The 22,504-nt window shown below is 41.4% G+C and overlaps 1 protein-coding gene across 1 annotated transcript in view; it reads left to right on the top strand.

The window, feature by feature from the left end:
- Window positions 1-22,504, top strand: part of BLM (BLM RecQ like helicase) — a 60,266-nt gene that overhangs the window by 884 nt on the left and 36,878 nt on the right. Inside the window, exons 2-11 of the mRNA XM_044918307.1 lie at window positions 208-908; window positions 2,168-2,327; window positions 5,028-5,149; window positions 8,546-8,678; window positions 8,968-9,674; window positions 11,607-11,798; window positions 13,926-14,044; window positions 14,916-15,029; window positions 18,049-18,147; window positions 18,350-18,498. Coding sequence (XP_044774242.1) covers window positions 208-908; window positions 2,168-2,327; window positions 5,028-5,149; window positions 8,546-8,678; window positions 8,968-9,674; window positions 11,607-11,798; window positions 13,926-14,044; window positions 14,916-15,029; window positions 18,049-18,147; window positions 18,350-18,498 — 2,496 coding nt within the window. The remainder of the gene's footprint in view (window positions 1-207; window positions 909-2,167; window positions 2,328-5,027; window positions 5,150-8,545; window positions 8,679-8,967; window positions 9,675-11,606; window positions 11,799-13,925; window positions 14,045-14,915; window positions 15,030-18,048; window positions 18,148-18,349; window positions 18,499-22,504) is intronic.

The following is a 22,504-nucleotide window of genomic DNA, read 5'->3' as shown; positions in this document are numbered from 1 at the left end:
TTCTAAATTGGAAAGATCAGAGCATACAAAGTATAACTGAAGTTACCATATAAATTTCAAAATCAGAGGGAGATAGATTCTTTGCTCATTTGTGATACAGTGAAGGAGTTGCTGTATATATACATCAGTAACGAATTTTAGAGTTTGTATAGTTGGTGGGTTTGTTAAAACTAATCAGTCTAATTCAGTTTTTCAATTATCTTTCAGAGGTTTTACTTTTAAAAAGAAAATAACGACGGCCAGCAATGTATCTGTCACTAGTGTGTCAGTAGCGAAAACACCTGTGTTCAATGATAAAGATGTTAATGTCACTGAGGCCTTTTCCTTCACTGGACCTCCGCCCCTCACCACAAGTCAGCAGACAAGGCCCAGCGACTTCCAAAGTGCTCCAGCAGGACAGCAAACCAGGAGAGCTGTTTCAAAACCATTATTGCCAGATGTGTTGCAGGTTTCACAGGGAGTCTTATGTAATACGCCAAACACACCAATTGTAAAGAAATCCAGTAATGCTACTTTCAAGAAATTAGAATTTAGTTCTTCATCAGATTCCTTTATTACCATCAATGATTGGGATGATATGGATGACTTTGATACTTCTGGAAATTCAAAAGCATTTGTTATGCCATGCAAAAATCACTTTGTGAGAGTAAGCACTGCTCAGAAATCAAAAAAGTCTAAGAGAAACTTTTTGAAAGCACAGCTTCCCGAAGCAAATACAGGAAAGGCTGATTTGACTCCATCCTCCTCTGAAAGCAAGCAAGCATGTTTGACTAAGAAACAGAATGACGACTCGGAATGGTTCAGTAACGATGTGATTTGCATTGACGATGACCCCAATCCTGAAGAGCTTATATGTGGAGATGCTCAGGAGAGTCATCCTTTAAAAACTCATTTAGGAGAAGAAAGAGGTAAAAATGATGTTTTATCTCCTTTCAGTATGTTGACTGTATTAATTTATTCAAAGCTAGGCACCGGGAACAATAGCAAATAGATACAGCCTTTGTCCTTAGGCTCTGTGGAGGGACCTGTTACACAGTCTGTTGGCCACTTTCTTGAGGCAGGACCTACGGATGAAATGACAAATTTTATTCTAATACAGTTTTTATATAAACACCAAGGATAGCTCTATAAGGTCCATAGAGGTTAAATGGTTTCTTTTTTTGTTAAGATTTTTATTTATTTATTTGACAAAGAGAGAGCAGGGGAAGTGGCAGGCAGGGGGAGAGGGAGAAACAGGCTCCCTGCAGAGCAGGGAGCCCAATATGGGGCTCAATCCCAGGACCCCAGGGTCATGACCGGAGCAGAAGGCAGTCGCTTAACCAACTGAGCCACCCAGGCGCCCCAGTTAAATGGTTTCCTGATGGCCTACTGGCTAGCTTGTGGCAGAATTGGGACGTGAAACCAAGCCTTTCCATTATAATTCCTTTATGGCTTGTTCCCACCAAATGTGGATGTATGACGTGATCTAATTATGCTATTAAAGTATTACAGATGACATTCAAATCATTATCTGTTTAGTTCTCCTAGTTTTTAGGTGTCCAGAACCTCACAGCTGAGATTAGCCATGTGTGGAAGTACCCACCCTATGAAGTGGTTGTAAGTGTGAGACTAACGCTTCTAAACACCTGAATCCCATCAAGGTTACTAGGGGGTGAGAGGGGACAGAAAAGTGATTGATAATAAGTACAACTGTAGTCTAATCAAATGCTGGCTGCTTATGGAGAGAAAATTGGGTCAGAGATAAACTGGAAAGCAACCATTGGGCATTGTTATCCCACATAGTCGAGAGAGACACCGACTGTGGGGGACTTCAGTTAACTAGGGTGCCTTTGTGGTAAAGTTAACAATGTACAATTATCAGATTCATCTCTTATACTTCCCTCTTATTGAAATATGAGTGAAAAATAGAAAAACAGAAGTTTCATAATTGAACTGGAGACCGTCATGCAAATCCTTAAGCAGATCTTCAGCCTCATTCCCGCATCCGTTAGATTTAATCCAGGTGACTCCGTCATTATTCATGAAGAAAGCCCCAGCACGGACGTGTGGAAGGAGGGCACACAGGGGGCATGAGTCGCCCGGAGCGCCCACCCCAGTGCTCCTGCCCTGCACTTTCTGTCTCAGTAGCGATGAAAGTAACCTGTGTTTATCCACGGTTTTACTTTAGATGGTAGTGAAAAGAAGAACTTGGAAGAAATGGAATTACATTCAGTTGAGAAGTCTCCATGTGTTGAGCTTGACGAAGATTATTACGATACAGACTTTGTCCCACCTTCTCCAGAAGAAGAAGTGATTTCTGCCTCTTCTTCCTCTTTAAAATGTTTCAGGTAAAACAGCAAGTTAATCAATGAACATTATTGTTTATTTCTGGCATATTTGAACTACTTCTGTTTAGCTGGGTAGTGTCATTTCTGTTTTAGATTCGTTTCATGCTTCTGCAAAGTTTTATATCCACATGAAAGCATCAAAAAAATCCCTATTTATACATTTTATTTAATTGGTGGTATTTAAAGCTGTAAAGTTACATTATGATTAATTACGAGGGACCTCCAAACAGTTTTATTTAGTTGATTTTGACATGTGGAATATATTCCTAGAAATACTATATTTCCAAACTCCTAGACCTGAAATGACACAAAACTAACTCCTTATTTGGGAAGTGACTTAGTAAATAATATGTCCTGTTCTTTTCTCTTCTTTTCTTTTCTCTTTGCCCTGCAGAATAGAATTGGCCATTATATTTGTCATTCACTGAATTTTAGTCAATCAGTGACATGGTTGTGGTTAATTGGCAGTATTATGGGAAAACGAGGTGGTACACATAACCCATCAATAGCTTAAAATACTAGTAGTCAGTCTTACCTCCATCCCTGACCCAATTTAGATCATGGTCCAGGTGAGTGGTGGAGTATTTACTGTGAACCAGTATTTTGATGAGAAACATGTCCCTCTAGTATACCACCTTAATTAAGGAAGGCAGGCAGGAAGGAGGTGTTTGCCTGCATAACCTTGTTCCTCTGGGGTTGTGTTTTAACAGGTGGGTTAGGTTGTTTAAAGAGGAGGGAAAAGTTGGAGTGTGATTACTGTTTGATGACAAAACTAATAAACTACAGGAGCTGCTCTCTCCTCCCTTCCCATAGAAATTAGGACAGAATTATAGAACATGAAAGAACTGAGCAAGAGTTCATATAGAATGTAGATTCTAAACAAGATTCTCATTTAACAGAGAAGCAGCCAAGGCCCGGGGGGGAGCAGGGGATTGCCCAGGATGATAGAGTTAATGGCACATGGACTAGGATCCAGTGTAGGGCTATTTCCTGGACCATACTGATTCCTACGGAACATCTGGGTTTTTTTTCTCTATTTATTAAAAAAGTGTGTGTTGCACAGATGACCTTGCAGCCAGCTTACCAGGATGCTTGTCGTTTTGCAGTTCCAACAAACCAGACATTTTCTTTACCCATGTTAGGTTTTCATACCCTCTACATGTGTATGTGATTTTTGCATTGCTGTAATCAATATGTAACTATAATTTTTTATTCTTCTTTTCTCTTAACATTTTTAAAACATGTTCCATATTGCTACATAGTCTTTATTCTTTCTAATGGCTACCTAATTTATTGAGTTGTCATACCATGGTTAACTTTACCTAGATTTTTAGCAGTTGGAAAATGTTTATTTCCAGGGTTATTCCCAAAGTAGTCTCTCTCTGTATTTTCCATTGCAATCTCAAATACATATTTGTATATATTTTAAAACTGAAATAGAATTTTCACAAATGATACTCTCACTATGTGCAGTACACACTTAAATTTTATTTTGTATTTTATCTTGTTTTGAAACAGTGGTTGTGACTTCTGGACTAATTTCGGAGGTGTAGCAGTCAGGTAATAAATAACAAAAAAGAGAAAAATGTTTGTGTATCTCCTGCGTGCCCGAACCTCTCGAGCCAGCCCTCAGAGTCCTCCGTCTTCAGGCCCCACATTACCTCTTCATTTCTATCTCCAGTTACGCCCTTATGATAACCCTAAGCTCCAATGAGCCAAATGAGACAAACCGACAATCTAGAAAACATTGCTAAAAATATAAGGCCTTTTCTTTAATTATCAGTTTTTAAGACTATATAAAGCATAGTTATTTATCACTGTTCAATTAAGTTAGAAGATTGCATTCTGGGGCGCCTGGGTGGTTCAGTTGTTAAGTGTCTGCATTCGGCTCAGGTCATGATCCCAGGGTCCTGGGATCAAGCCCCGTGTTGGGCTCCCTGCTCAGCCGGAAGCCTGCTTCTCCGTCTCCCACTCCCCCTGCTTGTGTTCCCTCTCTTGCTGTGTCTCTCTCTGTCAAATAAATAAATAAAATCTTTAAAAAAAAAAAACGAAGAGGATTGCATTCCAAAATCCTGCTTTAGGCAAGTACAGTTGATATCAAATAAAGAGAATTGTCCTTTGTCTCTCCTCACGTTCCGTTACTTTTCCCATACCTGTCATTCAAGGCTTCCTCAAATCTCCCTCCTTGGCGAAGCCTTCTCAAGTTCCAGAAGGTGTTATCTTTGGATTTCCATGGTACCCTCTCTTAACACTAATTTTAATGCTCATTTATTTTGTTACTTTTAAAGTATTTCTTGTATCCAGTCAGGCTGACCATGTTTATATGTGTTAATAATTTTTGTATAGAATGATAAATTATCGGAAGAGATTGGACCCTGGGTTTTCCAAATTGAGAGGAGAGTGAGGCAGAATCCCTCAGGTAGACCAAGTAGACCACGCTGGGCTCCTGTGAGGAATGTAAGTCGTGCCCTGTGACACCTCACAGGGTTACTGGAAGGATATAATTGGAGATAGAATTGAAAAGGTCTCTCGGGGCCAGAAGATGGGAGACTTTGAAGAGGTTCTAGAATAGAGATAAAAAAACATGTTTCTCTTTTCTGTTATATATTGTCTGACCAGTCGTGGAAAAACATGAGAGGAAAAATTATACATTTGGTCTAAGTCTGTACTGTGGTTGGTTTTATATTTTTTAATTTGCAGTATGTTAAAGGATCTTGACACCTCTGGCACAAAGGATGGTCCTAGCACATCCAAGGACTTGCTAATGCCCGAGGGGATGACAACGCAGCAGCCCACTCAAGAGACCAGCACAGACTGTGACGGTACAAAAGGTATTTCGACATAGCACATATTTTAACCACCTAACGTTGGAAAACAAAGTACGGTTGTATTTTTAACCTGTGGCTGTCTGGCATAAGATGGCAAACTTGCAGTTCCTCAGCTCTAACACAGAAGCACCCCTCGGCGCTGGTTAGCCAGCATTTGCTCGAATAACCCAGAAACTCGTGTTCTCTAAAGATAGTCCACTCTCTAATGTGAAAACACTACTAGTTAGAAAGTTTTTTCTCACATTGAGTCAGAATTTGCTTTCCTGGAACTTTAATCCTTGTGAGATAAGTCTAAAGCTCCTAGAAGCTTTTCTTTTTTCCCTTTTTTTTTTTTTTAAGGGCTAAATATTGTTGGGTCTTTTAACTCTCTTTATAGATACTGGTTTTGAGACCTTCCATCCTCCTGATTTTCCCTTGTTTGTACTCTGGGTTTATGACTTGATGTCCATGCAGAGTTTAATACTTTTTGTTTGATTTGTTTCTAATTCATTTTTAAACTTTCTATTAAATATCTAATATAAAGAATGCAGCCACCCTACAACTTTGGAAAGCGGCAGCCTCCTTTCCCACTCCTGATTTCTACTTCACAGGGGCTCTGTCAGTTCCGAGGCCTGTGTCCTTCTATCCTGGAAAGTTTTCTGATACTATTTCTTTTTCTTTTCTTTTTTTGTTTGTCTTCTCTTTTCTCTTTCACTCTTTCTGGAACTTCTATTATTTGGATATTAGGCTTCTATGAGTTATCTTTTCTATTTTCCATCTCTTGCTTCTCTGCTTTCTGGGAGACTTACCAACTTTTATCTTTAACTCGTTTATGGGGTTTTTCATTTTAATCAGCCCTCTTCCAAAAGCTCTTTTTTCATTCTCTGAATATTTCTGCAACGTGTTCTGGCCTTTTTTGATGGGTTCTGTACTTGTGTGTGTGTGTGTGCGCGCGCGTGCGCGTGTGTCACACGTGTGTAGTGCGCACGTGTGGTAGGGTGTGTGTGCACGTGCACACGTGTGGTGGTGTGCATGCACAACATATGTGTGTTGTTTCTGTTTCCTCCCAATTTCGTTTTCTTTATTTTGGTGTCTGAATTTATTGTTAGAGATGTCCCTGAAACACCTGATGTCCTCAGCGCTCTTCTGGATGTTTTGTGCTATTAACTTCATCCTCTCAGCAGCCCTGTAAGGTAGTTTCTCTTCTCCCCGTTTTACGAATAAGGAAACCGAGGCACAGGAGGTTAACTAGGACTACATGTGCTCACAGAACTAGACAACGGCAGAGCGGGGCTTGAAACCCAGCGGTGTGCAGGCTCCCGAGTTTATGTTTGTAGCCACACGCTCTGCAGCTGGTGCGGCATGGTCCCACTGATAAAGTGGTGGGCTAGGCCGGGGGCAAGGACAGAATGTCATCCGAGGTCTCCCTCTCAGCTGATGTCGTGTTGTCACAAACCTGCCTTGAGACCTTGCTGCTCTCCCTGGCCCACGGGGCTGCAGAAGACTCACAGGACTCCACAGGTTCAGGGTCTGAGGCGGCAAGAGGGAACAGGGTGGGGGACATGGGCTTCTGAGTGATGCAGTCCCCAGGTACGAACCTGTCTCCTCCTGCCTCTGGCTGGGAGACTGTGGAAAATTAGTGAAGCTTCTCTGAACCTCAGTTTCTTCTATGGAATGAGAAGAATGACATCTACCTTGCCGGGTATTTGTCAGGATTCATGGTAAAGGGCCCAGTGTACTCTCGGCCTTCGATAAATGGTAGCTATTGTTATCTGCCAGTCTGGTAATCCCTTCAAAGAAGGAGATACATTAAGATTACTGATTTATTTATATGAGCTCTTGCTAACTCTATAATCGTTTCCTCTTCTTCTTAGAGCTCACAAAGCAGCCATTTGATAACATGTTCTAGAATTTTGCCTTGAATTAACATCCAAAGCACCAGCCTATAGCTTTTGGCAATCCGTTCAGAATTTTTTGAAAATTAGAACAGGGTTTGCCTGTCTTCGCTCTTCCATTGACTGTCCTGTTCACTGAATGCCTCACGTATCAGTGGGATCTTCTTTGCAGGTTTCCTTTGTTTTCTGAGGTGTCATCTGTCTAGACAAGGAGACTTGAGCTCCTTTTCAATAGCTGTTCTCTCTCTGAGCCTATCTTGGCTTTCATTTCGTTCAGACCATTGTTCATTCTCCTCTTTCCAATCTGATACCCGTTCTCCATGTAGAGAAAACAGGCAAAACGGGGATTCAGCAATTCCTCTTCACCATCTTCGACCTCACGTCCTGGTCCATGCCGGTCACAGTAAAAGTCCATGTTTCCCAAGTCATTCTGACAGAGACGCTTGTCCCCCCAACCCCCCGTCTGTCCTCTCTCCCTCTCCTTCCTGCCCTTTGGACCCTACGACGGGCTGCCCTCTTCCAGTGATTTCCCGGTAACCTCATTCTCTTCTCTGACCGTTCTCTTCCTGTTAGCTCTTGGATTGTCTCCTGAGAATAGTTCCCTCTGCAGCCCACCTAAACCGTTTATTTCTCCCACATCCCTTAGGTCCTCGGGGTGGAGTAGGCATCTTCCTTGCTTCCCATTGCTACTCTAGCCCTTTCTTTTCTTCCTTCATTTAAAGCCTTACCTCCTTTGACATTCTTTTTCTTAGTTCTACAACGTAAATTTAAAAAATGTGGAGCGGGCTGGCCGGATTCTGACATGCAAACATCATCACCAGGCATTTCTCTCTCTCACACCTGTCTTCTCGCCTCTCTTCCACCCCCTGGCCCCATCTCAGTCCCCCCCCGCTCCTTTCTTTCTCGTTTTCCGCTTTCCCTTGTGTGGGTCTTATTTTCAAGCTGTGTTTCCCGGGGTGGTGGCAGGGGCGGCCACCAGCAGCCTGTCCAGCTTATTGAAAAGAGAAGTCTTCTTTTCCAGTCAGAAAACTCCCAGACCTACTTCTCTTTGAGCTGCCTGACATCAGATGCCCAGAGGTTGGGGGCCTGGTGTCTCCAAAGAGAAAGTCTCAGTGCTGAGTTGTTTCCTTGAAGGAAGCGTGGGTGCCGGGCAGCCTGGGACTGCAGGTGGGGTGGAGTTCTTGATACCTTGTCTGGGCATGGTGAGCTTTACCCCTGAAGTTAGTGAAAAATGATAGTAAGCTGATAAACCTTTGCATCTTACAATGACATTGGTTACCCTGAGAGAAATAATTGAAAACTAACATGAAATGAAATGATGATAACGCAGTTTTGGACTCTCGTGAAATAAAGTAGAGATAACATGATTTCAGATTATTTCACAGGCAGATAATATGGCAATATAGGGTAGCTCATAATCTTGTTGTTAAACTACTGTCAATTTGACATGCGTGACTGTCAAAATTGTAAGTCTTTTTTCAAGGAAAAATATTAACGAAATTATAACACTTTATAGTTAGACAGACAAGTTTGCAGCAGCAGCTTATTCACGTGATGGACCAGATCTGTAAATTAGTCGATACTATTCCTGATGATGAACTGAAAGCTCTGGATTGTGGGAATGAACTGCGTCAGCAGCGGGACATCAGGTATCTTACTTTTTCTTCTTCTGGAATATATCTGATTACATTTCGACCGACCTAAGTCAGAACGTATGGGGCAGAATTTCCAGGCATTCTGAGCAGGAAACGGAGTAGGCTAATTATCACTGTGCTTTATGTTTTAAATTTATTTACTTTCCAAACCGCCCCTATAGCATTTGTATTCACATTTTCGAGACTGAGGAAAAGAGGATATATTTCGCCACAGTTTGGGATGAAAACTAAAGGTATACTTGCGTGGCCTCACATTTCATGTGGTGTTCTGTTTCCTCTTCAGAAGGAAGCTCCTGGCCGAAGCCGACTTTAATACAAGGGACGCCAGTATTCTTGCTTCAGGGTGGAGATGCAGGCCTGACTCACCTGGTAGCCCTCCGGAGGGGATGGCATCTGTTTCTGCTCTCGATGCATTTCCAAAGGGCAATTCCTGTCCTACAGGGAATTCTGTTAAGGAGTTAAATTTTCCACACCCTCCCTCACATTCCAGTTCCACTAGGGAGTGTTTACTGGCTACTACCCCGGGAAAGACAGGATTCTCAGCCACCACGAAGAATCCCCTTGAAAGACCGTTATTCAGTCCCCATTTACAGAAGTCCTTTGTAAGTAGCAACTGGGCTGAAACACCAAGGATAGAAAAAAGAAATGAAAGCTCTTACTTCCTGGGAAATGTTCTCACAAGCACGGCTGTGAAAGATCAGAATAAACGCGCTGCTCCAATAAATGACTTAGAAAGAGAAATCCAGGCTGCCTGTGATATTGACACTTTTGACATAGATGGCTTTGATGACGATGATGATGATGATGACTGGGAAAATATTATGCATAGTTTAGCAGCCAGCAAATCTTCCACAGCTGCCTGTCAACCTATTAAGGAAGGTCGGCCAGTTAAGCCAGTATCAGAAAGAATTTCTTCAGCCAAGACAAACTGTCTTCCAGTGGCATCTACTGCTCAAAATAAAAACTCAGAGTCAATTCAGAATTACACTGGTAAGTTTAAAATAAATGCTTATATTTTATATGAAAACATAACTGTCCAAAATCAGAATTGTGTAAGAAAACCGATAGCAAATCATCCTTGCTTGAAAAGTACATTGTTTCTATGCAAATTCCTGCTGATACTATGAATTACAAATCACAATTTCAAAAGCAAGTTGCTCCTTTGTCTCCGTAGCAGCTGTAGTTTTATAAAATGAGTAATTATAACCTATTGTAGTAAAGCTCTAAAGTCATTACAAATGTGCTTTGCCTTTAAATTAACATTTTTTAAGTCCCTAAAACAATAAAGCTCATAAGGACCAAGTTTTTAATAATTTGGGGGATGAGTAAAAGCAAGGCTGAATTTATATGTTAAAACTGTAATTGTATGTATTTTTAGAACTCTGAATTGATGAAAATTGATCAATTTATAAAGTAGAGAAACATGCAGGGCAGTCTAAGAAAGACATGAAGTCAGAAATTTCTTAAGACAAATTATTTCTTGGATGCCTGGGTGGCTCAGGCGGTTAAGCATCTGCCTTGAACTTACGTCATGATCCCAGGGTCCTGGGATGGAGCCCTGCATTGGGCTCCTTGCTCAGTGGGGAGCCTGCTTCTTCCTCTGCCTGCTGCTCCCCCTGCTTGTGCGCGCGCGCACTCTCTCTCTAAAAAAAGAAAAAAGACAAATTATTTCTTTGGGCCTAAAATCCTTTTAATTCATTCAACAAATATTTATGGAGTGCGCACTCCGGCCCTGTTTTGTGCTGGGTTCTGGTCATAGACAGATGAGTAACAAGTAGTCCCTGTCCTCCTGGAGCTCACAGTTTAGAAGAAGTTTGTGGAGAAGTGCAGTTAGTCACTGGAAAGGCTGCAGAGAGAAGCCAAAATTAATTTTAAAACCTTACATCAACCCTGTAAAGTTATTGCCAAGTGTTTTTTAACTGAAACAAGTTTCTATGTGTAAGGTTTTATAAAGTACAGCCTTGCCTATTTTTGCCATTGATGACTTAATACCACGGAGGTTGTTCTTAACAGTTACACTGTTGACCTTTAGAATAACCATTAATGGATTTATTTTTGTATCACGTTAGAATGTGTCATACTTGATGTTCCCAATTATCTTTGAGACAGTCGAGTGTTGGGATGAGAGAGACTGCCAGAGCTGGCGTGAGCACCCCTTGTTCTATGTGCTGAACCAGGGCTGCGAGAGCAGGGATGCAGAGCAGGGAGCAGAGCAGGGGGGTGGATGTGATAGACACATTGGAAGAAAAGCAGAGGAAGCCGAGATGCCTCCGAGGTTTCAGACCCAGTGACTGAGAAATCTGTGACACCATTAGCAGAGCAGGGGAGTCAGGAGGCAGAGCCGATTGGGAGAAAAGCTGAGGAGGGCTATTTTAAGACTTGTGGAGCTTAAAGTGTTGGTAAGTCATTCAGGTAGAAATGTCTTGCAGACATCTGGAGACGCGTGCAGGACCGGCACTTCGGCAGGTGTCAGTGGGACCTTACGAAAGAGCATTCTGTGCACAGAGGTGATGTTTAAGATCAGAGCACTAGGAGAATTCCAAAGCAAGAATGGCTAAAAGACTCTCAAGTCTGCAAAGACTCCCAACTATAAGGGGCAGGTGGAGAAAGTGGAGCCAGGAGAGAGAATTTAAGTAGAAAACCCATGATTGTCTTGAAGGTCAAGAGAGAAGGAAGAAGGGAATAAATGAAATAGTAAGTGGTAGGTGCTGCAGAAAGATCAAGGAAAAGCCTGGAATTTGGCCTCAGGAAGTCTCTGGCGGCTTTGACATTTGGCGAGGATGAAACCCTGATAAAGTGGTTAAAGAAAGATGTGCTGCAGGGACATGTATGCCTTTGATTTTGTGTGGCAAAGGGTAAATGCTAAAACTGACTTGTTAACAATAATGCACTGATTTTTCTTAATATCGATTATTTTCTCAGACAAGTCGGCGCAAAATTTAGCATCCAGAAATCTGAAACACGAGCGTTTCCAAAGTCTTAGTTTTCCTCATACAAAAGAAATGATGAAGATTTTTCATAAAAAATTTGGCCTGCATAATTTTAGAACTAATCAGCTAGAGGCGATCAATGCTGCACTGCTGGGTGAAGACTGTTTTATCTTAATGCCCACTGGTATGTATTTTTAGATGTAAATTGGCAGGAGTCCATTGGCAGATGTTAAATGAAAGCCCTTTAGTAGAAATAAAACGAACACCCACATGGTATTTCCATCATTAAGGGACCTCTAAACCACCTGTGCTTCAGTGAGACAGTGTATTACCTCACGTCCTCTGTTGACATGATAACACTAATAGCCCGTTAAGATTCGCAGCTCAAAGCTTGTTGTGTTGAATCGATCTAGAATTTCCCTCTTTCTAGCTCTCTCTCTTTTTTTTGAAGTCTAAATTAGTCTGGAACTTGAACAAAAAAATTACCGTCAGAGACCTTGCCCATCTCTGGCACTTTATTTGGCACAGTCTAGTGTTGAAGGGTGGTTAAGATCATCGGCTCTGGAGCGGTGGCCTGGCCTCAAGGCACAGCCCTGCCACTTACTCGCAGTGTGACCTTGAGCGAGGCCCTTCACCCCGAGCGCCGGCTTCCTCCTGTGTGCAGGGAGGATGATGATAATACTGCACAGAATGTCGTGAGGATTAAACGGAAAGCGTTTAGCCATAGCTTTCTTGGCCTCCGTTTTGAAGAGATCCAGGACTTTTCATTGTGCCATTAAAGTCTGTAACAGCTGTCTGATGGTTTACAGTCATCCAAGAAGGAATATTAAAGCAGCACTTAGCATAGGGAGCTCAGGAATCCGAGCTGCGGTACTTACATGGAGCCTTCCCTCTGCCTTTTACCCACCTTGCTGTGAACTTTAGCAATTAGTTATTGCCATCGTTATTAAATTATGTTGAGCAAGCATCTGAGCTTTTTCAAGCTGACTGTAGAATTTAGACAACACTGGTTTAATAATCAGCGTTTCATATTTCATTAACTTGTTGTTCACTGTCTCCTGCTCTGACTTGGTTTGGTATTGCAGAACAGAAGTTGGAAGGGATCATGACAATGATCTAGTCCAGTGGTTTCAGGACTTTTCATGGTCCTTTAGGACTTCGAGGGGCTTTTTGAGGGTCTTCCCACCCCAGTTTCAACCTCTTGATTTATACAGATAAAGATCCAAATAAGGTTTCTTTTAGAACCCCCCCCCCCCAAAAAACACTGATCTAGTACATTTTGCAGGTGATAAAATTGACGCCTGGTAAGGTTAGCTGGTGTTTCTAAGTCAGACAGCCTATTAAGTAGTGGAATAGAAGCTAAAACACAGCTTCCCAATCTTTCCTTGACATTTACATGTACATATATACCAAAATGAAATGTACTTACCCCACATGCAAAAAAAAAGGTAGAATGTGATGTACAGTTTAAAAAAAAAAAAAAACAAACTCCTAGAAACTGCCTGGCACAAGCTTCTACCTTTAGTGGATGGGAGAAGTTGAAAATTAGAGACTAATCATTTTAGTTCTCATTAAATGTGTACTGATTGTCTTACCATCTTGAATTAGAGTTACACAGAGAGATGGGGGTGCATCTCAGAATGCCTTTCTCTTCATCTTCTGTTAGTACACACCAGCGTAGTTCTACCCTTCTTTTTATCTCAAAGGCAGATTGGGAATATTTCCCTATTGATAAACATACAGGGAGTCAAAGCACAGATACTTAACGTTGAAAGGTTCATACTAGTGGTTTAAAAAAGTGAGATCCTGCAAGCGTTTTCTTAATCATCAAAGAAATATTAAACATGTTCACTGTGGTCTTAAGTGATGTATAGTTTATCACATTTTAAGTCTTTAAAAATTAAATATTATACAGAGTAATTATTTTCATCCTAATACTGTGGTAGAATACCCCTTGTATTGCATTTGGATTTCCCAATTAGATTTTTAAAGCCATTCTATTGCCTCTAAGTTCCCTGCCCTGATTCCTGCTTTTGCAGTCATGTGTGAGTACATGAGATGTCCTAAAAAGTAATTTCCGCACATTTAAATTGTCTAAATATTTTGACTCCTTCGAATATGGCAAATTGTTGGCACCATGGGGAATGTCACTTGGTGTCCTATTACTTAATTGCTTTTAAATACTACCATATGATTTACTTTGTAACTTTTGCCTTCGTGTTCTCAAGATGGAACCTGACAGGTTTTTCTGTTTTTGTTTTTTTGTTTTTTTTGTTTTTTTTTTGGTTTTTTTTTTTGTTTGTCCTTTCAGGAGGTGGTAAAAGTCTGTGTTACCAGCTCCCTGCCTGTGTCTCTCCTGGTGTCACTATTGTCATTTCTCCCTTGAGGTCACTCATAGTAGATCAAGTCCAAAAGCTGACTTCCTTGGATGTAAGTGAAAACACTACCAATTATAATAAAAATACTAATAAACACATAAAAGTAACTATATTTCAGTACTCTGGGTAACCTTTTTTTGTTAAGTAGTTCATGAACTATAAGAATAAAACGCAGCAGTTTCATTAAGTTGTACGGGTCTTTGAAAATTCTTATAACAGATAACCTTCTGTAGTTCAGTCTGATTTTATTCTAGAAAAATGTAATTTATCAAGAACTTTTAACCTGTATTTTGCTGATGTGAATTTCTTTTATGAATGTGAAAGGGTTTCTTTTCTTACTACTGTGGGATCAGCATAGTTCCCACCTTTCTTCACATCTCAAAATGCTTGCACAGGAGCACCCCCACACGTGCGTCCTTTTTCCTCCTGGCTGAGGTTAAGAACGTATATGAATGTATTCTGCCAAATCCTGCATATTTTCAAGGTTATGAGCCCCCACCCCTCAACAAGACCACTGGTTTGATTTTTCTCCCAAAGAATGTGTTTGTGCGGTGCCCATCCCCAGTGGCCCACCAGGCCTGATGCTACGGCCCTCTCATTGTCCCTGTGCTTTAAAAATGCTGGAGATACATTTTCCCAAACTAAAACAAGCTGTACCTTAGGATGTGACTCTCTTGGGTACTGAATTCATATTTATCTTCTTACAGATATGAAAAGCAAAGGCAGTCTAAAAGAGAAAAAAGAAAGAAATTAATGGGAGTATTTTGAGTTATGGCTAAGAGAAGTTTTTTTTAAATACGTTCTAAATACTTATTTTCACTGCATTGAGATTATCTTTCCTTTGACCCAGGTTTGATATGTGACTTATAAAATATAGAACCTAAGGATAAATATATGCTTACGTTTACCACTTTTGTACTTAGATTCCAGCTACATATCTGACAGGTGATAAGACTGACTCAGAAGCAACAAGTATTTACCTGCAATTATCCAAGAAAGACCCAATTATCAAACTTCTATATGTTACTCCAGAGAAGGTTTGTATTGATACCATTATTTTAAAATATGGTATTAAAGCTGTGTTAGAAAAACAGCCCAGTGCTGCCTCCTGAGGAGGGAAAAACCCAGTCTTCCCCTTCTGTGTTTTCTCCTTTTCCATCACCTAGAGTGTTTCACTTCTGGTGACCAAATGTGTGGACGTTTTTCCTCACTCTGAGCAGCTCTCTGTGACCCCAGCAGGGTTTCCTACCGTTTAACTCAACTCTGACACTGTCTGCACAGAGGTAGCCTCGGATCCCACAGGTTAAGGGCTTGGCCTCTCAAGATGGTTCCCACCCTTCTTTAGCTGCCAGCAGCAAGTAGAAGGTCCCCAGGTTACCCATACCTTCTGTCCGATTTGGCTAACAAATCAGAGGTTCCCATGACCCCCTCCTCAGTTCGATTAATGTGCTAGAGCGGCCCGCAGAACTCAGGGGAACACTTAACATTTACCAGTTTATTAAGGGACGTGGTAAAGGATGCAGATGAAGAGCCAGATGAGAGAGACACAGGGCGGGGACTGGCAGGGACTGGGAGGGTCCCGAGCGCAGGAGCTTCTGTCGCCGTGGCACTGGGATGAGTGACCCTCCCGGTGTGCATGCGTTCACCGTCCCTTTGGAACTTGCCAAGCCCCCGACTCTCAGGATTTTGTGGCAGCCTCCTCACTTAGGCAGGATCATTTCCAGCCCCTCTCCCCTCTCTAGAGGACGGGGTGCTACTGAAAATTCCAAGCTTCTGATCGTGGCCGGTCTCTCTGGTGAGCAGCCCCCACCCAGAAGCCATCCAGGAGCCCACCCAGAGTCACCACACCCGAACAAAAGACTCTCCTGCTGCTCTTATCACTTAAGAATTTTGAAGGGATTTCGGAGCCTTGTGTCAGGGATGGGGTCAGAGACAAATACTAGAATCAGGGAGGCTTCTATTCTTTTTTTTTTTTTAAAGATTTTATTTATTTATTTGACAGAGAGAGACACAGCGAGAGAGGGAACACAAGCAGGGGGAGTGGAGGAGGGAGAAGCAGCCTTCCCGCGGAGCAGGGAGCCCGATGCGGGGCTCGATCCCAGGACCCCAGGACCATGAACGCTTAACGACTGAGCCACCCAGGCGCCCCGAGGGAGTCTTCTATTCTTATCACTTAGCAAATTACAAGGGTTTCAAGAGCTCTGTGCCAGGAACTGGAAGCAGAGACCAATATATTTTTCTATTATCTCATTAAAGCCCACTAGAATACGTATTATTTTTAAATTTTTGACATGATCTTTTTTTTTAAAGATTTTATTTATTTGAGAGAGAGAGCACGAGCACTGACTGAGCCACCAACCGACTTAGCCATTGATGTAATTTCTGATATACAGTATAGTACAAGGATTCCTGTATAACTTTCACCCAGAAACCCTAAATGGTAACATTTTACTATTTTACTATAATTGCTTTATCGTTCTTTCTCTCTCTTTACTTTTTTCCTAAAATATTTGAGAGTAGGTTGCAGACACGGTATCCCTTTCAACCCTAAACACTTCACTGTGCATTTCCTAAAAACAAATTCCGGGGCGCCTGGGTGGCTCAGTCGGTTAAGTGTCTGCCTTCGGCTCAGGTCGTGATCCCAGGGTCCAGGGATCGAGCCCCGCATCAGGCTCCCTGCTCTGCAGGAGGGCTGCTTCTCCCTCTCCCACTCCCCCGCTTGTGTTCCCTCTCTCGCTGTGTCTCTCTCTGTCAAATAAATAAATAAAATCTTTAAAAAAAAAAAAATCATTGAAATGAGAAAATGTTTACTGATACCATACAGTGACTTAATCTGTAAACCTTATTCTAGTCTCACTAGTTGTCCTAATAATGTCCTTTATAGCAAAAGGAAATCCTAGATTATGGATTGCATTCGGTTGTCATGTCTCTTTAAAGTTTTCCTGTCTTTCCTGATTTTGACAGTGGTGAGGTGTGGAGGCCAGTAGTTCTGAGGACTGCCGCTCAGCTCGGGTGCATCTCGTGTCCCCTCATGACTAGGTTTATGTCGCTCATTTGGGCAGTAGTATCACAGGTGTTGGTAGGTGCTCAGTGCGTCCGACTGGGACGCGCTTGATGTCCACTCACTCCGCTACTGGTGATGTTAACTTTGATCACTTGGTTGAGGTAGCGTCTGCCCGATTTCTCCACTGTACAATGATTTCTTTGTTGTTGTTGTTGTTGCCATTAATATAATAATTACAAAAATAAACATACATTTTTTGCTTTTGTAATGAGTAGGTATCCTGCTGTGGGGCACACTGAGACTGTATAAGTATCCTGTTACTCATCAGACTTTGACCCAGTAGAGTCTTTATCATCCGTTGATGACTCCATCAGTGTTTACTATAATGGATGCCAAATGATGATTTTTCTAATTTAGCTGGCATTCTCCTGTAAGGAAGAGCTTTCCCTTTTACCTACATATATATTTATATCAACATAAAATCATGGGTTCTTAATTTGTCAGGGGGCTATGATCAGTTCTCTTTATTTGGATCTCCTAAGTGTCCTTGACTTGGCAAGTAGAAGAGCTCCATCTCACTGCTTCTGTGTCCTTTTGACATGTCCCTATCTAGACGTGGATGCCAGATGTTGTCATTGCTACTGGGATATCATTGCTTCTAGGCCCTGTATAGACAGAACCATGAAATACATACATACGAGAGTATGTGTCGCCCCCCGAAATGACATGCATTCCCACGACACACATCTGTAACCCTGTTACCAGCGTAAACGTGTGGTGAACCTCAGGTATATTGAGGCAAAAAGAATGTTTTAGAACCATTGACCTAATACATAACTGCTTGCTAAATGAAGGGTGAATATTCTATAAGGTCTCATTTGGAATTTTCTATTACTTCTGCCAATTCTCTTCAAACACTGAAATAAGAACTCCTTTTATATGGAGGTGTTGATGCAGCCTAAGTTGTAGTGGAACTTAAAGACAACAGAGTCCTTAAGGTGATGTGGTGTTTAAATGTTTTCAGATCTCTAATGGATACATGTCTGGTCTAGGTCTGTGCGAGTAATAGACTGATTTCCACTCTGGAGAATCTGTATGAGAGGAAGCTCTTGGCACGTTTTGTCATTGATGAAGCACATTGTGTCAGTCAGGTAAATACTGGTTTATGTGACTTGAAATATCAATAAATACATACTACCAACAGGATATATATTTTCAGAATAGAGGGAAATCAGTGACTTATTCTAGCTCACTAAAAAAAAGGATAGTTCTCAATACAGTGAGCAGTGTTTGCTTTTTATGTAAGGAAGATCCAAATAGTCTGAAAAGTGGTATTTTTTTTCTCCCAACTAGTGGGGACATGATTTTCGCCAAGATTATAAAAGAATGAATATGCTTCGCCAGAAGTTCCCTTCTGTTCCAGTGATGGCCCTTACCGCCACAGCTAATCCCAGGGTACAGAAGGACATCCTCACTCAGCTGAAGATTCTCCAACCTCAGGTGTAAGTTGCTGAAAGTTCTGAATTTAAAAACCCTGGGACAGTGGTTCCCAGATTGCTGCACATTGGAATCGTGTACTGAGCTTTAAAAATCCCAGGCACAGATTGCACTCTGTCAATTAGATCACAATTTGGGGGGCCGGGGGCCATTATGTTTCTAAAATCCCCAAGTGACTCCACTGTGCAGCAAAATTTGGGAACCGAGGCCCAACGGCTTTTTACTTACTAACATTAAAACTCTACCCCAATATTTTGGAAGTAGGGATAAAGTGTGTGCTGTACCTGTTAACTCTAGGATGGTCCCAGGAGTAAATTAGCTTTTATTCATCTCATTTCAGCTCCCATACATCCTAGAGTATACATCATGAAATAAACAGATGACCCTGCTTTGTCATTTTCCCCTGAAGTCCCACTTATATCCAAGATATTGAAAACTTTCCAGAAACGATGTGTAACAGCTTTTATACTTTGTTTGCATCTCAACAGCAAAGTGCTTCTTGTTGTCACCAAATCCATAATTACTTGTAACAGAAACTACTATAAAAAAAAAATATCCCCACATATCTAGGTTGTCCTGGATTGTTTCGTACCTCCGCATGAGTTTGTAGAGACAGGTGCCTTCTCTGATAGGTTCATTCACTCAGCAAATATTTACTGAACAGTTGCTGTGTGCCAAGTTAAAATACTGTTCCCTTCTAATTTATTAATGGGTGTTTTGAGTCTGAGGAATGCCTGAAGAAATGACCGATAGTTGAGGTGAATTGTTACGGCACACCTTTTGTTCACTTGGAAGTAAAGACAATAAGCTGGCTCTCTAAGTATTGTCGTTGGTAAAAACAGCAGCATCCCTCAACGGGTTATGGGAAGAACCGAAAGTGCCACATGAAAGATATGGGAGTAAGACAGCCACAGGGATTAAACTGGCATTCTTGAGCACACAAATTTTAGAGTCCTCAGAATTTTGTGTGTGAAATCACAAAATTTGGAATGGAATATTTTACTTTAATCTCACTTGCAGAAGGGTGTTTGTGTAGAATTTGGGGGTGCTGGGAGACTTTGCTTCCATAATTGGTATACGTTATAACATTAGATCTGAGGTGTCATAGTATGCTTTAGGTTCTAGTGAATAACCTACGTGCTAGAAATTCACTTTTGTAAGTACTATATTGATCTGTGAAAGCCTTTCTTTTTTTTAATAGGCAATGTTTTTAGCTTTTTTCCACCAAATTTATGCCAGATGCAGTCTACTCTTCTTTTAGGCCAGTCATATTAATTGCCAAATGCACACAGTTAAAAGAAATTGTATAAATTCAACTCACCTTTTGAGTAACTTTCTGTAAGTATGGAATCTGTCGTTTTTGTTTGAGTAAACATTGCACATACGCATTTAGAGACAGACACCTTTAGTATCTTTTCCTAGTCACGTGAGGAGATAAGCCTGGAAAAGCAATAGATTGTACATTTCCTGAGTCTAGCATGTGGCGCCCTGTGCATAATTGGCACTCAGTAAGAATGAATAAATGGAACATATGGAGGAATTTTGGTAAAGGTGGGTAAAATATGAAGATTTGGGTAAGTCTGTTGATTCCTTAATATATTTGGTACTTCTATATTTGGGAGAGTTTAAATCTCTTAGTGGAAGTAAAAGATTTTAACAGACACTTTCTGGTACATTTTTTCCTGATCTCTTTTGCCAATAGGCCCTTGTTTGGATTAAATTTATCCAGCTGCTGCTGTGCTGTGGGCCCTGGTGAAGGCAGGTCTCCCTAGGCTTGGAGCCATGGCCCCCGTGCTCCTCTCCTACAGTCAGTCTGTGCTGATCTTCTTCTTTGGGAAGTACAAGGATAGGTAATAAAATAGAGACTTTATTCCTTTTCCTTAGAACCTTAAAATATAAAGTGAGAAACAGGAGAAAGACATATAGACAGTTGATAGAACAATAATGTCGTAATACAACAACAACAAGAGCTGACAGTTACATATTTAGCCTATACAATGTGCCAGGCACTATTCTTGACATTTTATGTGTATTAACTCATTTCTCTACACAAAAGGTGAAGGCTTATGAGGTTAAGTACTTCTGTTTTCCTCACTTTGGGATGAGGAAATGGAGGCACAGAGAAATAACTTCAACAAGGTCATATGCTTCGTGAGTGCTGAAGGGAGGACTTAAACCCACACAGTCTGGTTTTAGAACCCTTTAAATACTTTTTAATAAGTTGCAGAATGAAGTACGTGGTAATTAGAGGTGTAAATTATGAGTGCAGGAACTCAGGAAGGCAAGATTGACTATAACCCAAAATAACAACTAGTTGTTAGTGACGAGGGGTCAGATAGGGTTTTATAAGGGAAGCGGGCTTTGTAGAATGAGTAGTCTTTTTTGTAAGCAGCTGTGTTGAGATACAGTTTACATACCTTAAAATTTACCTATTTAAAGTATGCAACTCTTATGTTGTTGTTTTTTTTTAGTTTATTCACAGGGTTGTGCAACTCCACAACTATCTAATTTTAGAACATTTCTGTCTCCTTAAAAGAAACTCCATACCCATTAGCCGTCAGGGTAATGTCTCCCCAGCCCTAGACAACCACTAATCTACTTTGTGTCTGTATAGATTTTTGCCTAAGCTGGACATTTCATATAAATAGAATTTTACAAAACATGGCCTTTTGTGGCTGGCCTCTCATGTAGCATCACGTGTCCATGGGTCATCCGTGTCGTAGCGCGTCAGTACTTCATCCTGTTTCAGTGACAAAAAATACGCCATCGTGAGCGTACTCTCTACATTTTATTCGTTCGTTTATCATGTGTTGGATATTTGAGTTGTTTCCATTGTGTGGCTGTTATTATTAGGAATAGTGCCATGAACCTTTGTGTCTAAGTTGTCACGTGGACAGGCGCTTTCCTTTCTTGGGGACATCTGTCCAGCAGTGGCGTTGTTGGGTCAAAGGAACTGCAGGTTGTTTTCCCAAGCAGCTGCAGCGCGCAGTGTGTGAGGGTTGCAGTTTCTCCCCGCACCAACACGTGTTACTGTGTGTCTTTTTGATGATACTCATCCTAGTGGGTGTGAAGTGGTGAGAATGGTGCTTTCGCGGGTGGAGAGTGAGGATTCAGGGCTGAAGTTTCAGGCATCAAAGTACAGGTTGGTTCCAAGGAACGGAGAGTAATCCATGGGATGAGTGGAGAGACGTGGAGAAGGGCTGGCCCCGGGGAGGTGGCTTGATGCCTGATCCTGGGGATCTTGCGTTTCGCGATGATGAAGTATTTGGACTTAGTCCTGTGGGCAGCTTGACTTGGGAAGTGGCTTGACCTGAACCCTACGGTAGAATGATCCACCGTGGCAGCAGAGCAGAAGGTGGAGCGGAGGAATGAGAGATCAGAGGCCGGACGGCCCTAGGAAGCCCACTGTAGCGTTCTAGGAGAGGGGTGATGGGGACGCAGGGGACAGGGTGGAGGGAAATCACAGTTGAATCCGTAAGACTGGCAGCCGATGGCATAAGAAAAGCAGACAACGTGGAAGTTTCTACTTGTTTCTGGTGCGGGTGACGAGCACCACTGACCATAACTGGACGTGCAGGAGGGGAGAGGGGTGGAGCGGTGGGTAATGAATTTGATTTTTAGATCTGTGGTTTGGGGGTGTTTACGGGATGAGTGGGGATGGTCATGGCCTCAGTCTTCATACTTCCTTTGGTCATATGGGCCTCCTAAAAGAATTTTGGAAAACTGTACCACTTGTGTATTTCTAACCTGACACCAAATATTTTTCAGCATGAGTTTTAAATAAAGAGAATATGGTCTGTTGTAAATAACATTTTTAAATAAAATTGTTACCTAGCCCTTTTAAATGTATCCAGTAGAATATAAGCATAATAGCAATTTTGTACCTACTTTCACTCATTTAAAAAACACATTAAAATTTTTTAACTTTAAATTTCTTCAAAAATTTCTTTAACAGATATTTTACATCTTTCCTTTTTCTTTTTTTTCTTTTTTTTTTTTTTTAAAGATTTT

Source organism: Neomonachus schauinslandi, chromosome 9 (assembly GCF_002201575.2).
Source record: "Neomonachus schauinslandi chromosome 9, ASM220157v2, whole genome shotgun sequence".
Classification (NCBI taxonomy): domain Eukaryota; kingdom Metazoa; phylum Chordata; class Mammalia; order Carnivora; family Phocidae; genus Neomonachus; species Neomonachus schauinslandi.
Note: the sequence above shows the minus strand (reverse complement) of the source record. Positions and strands in the feature narration are given on the sequence as shown.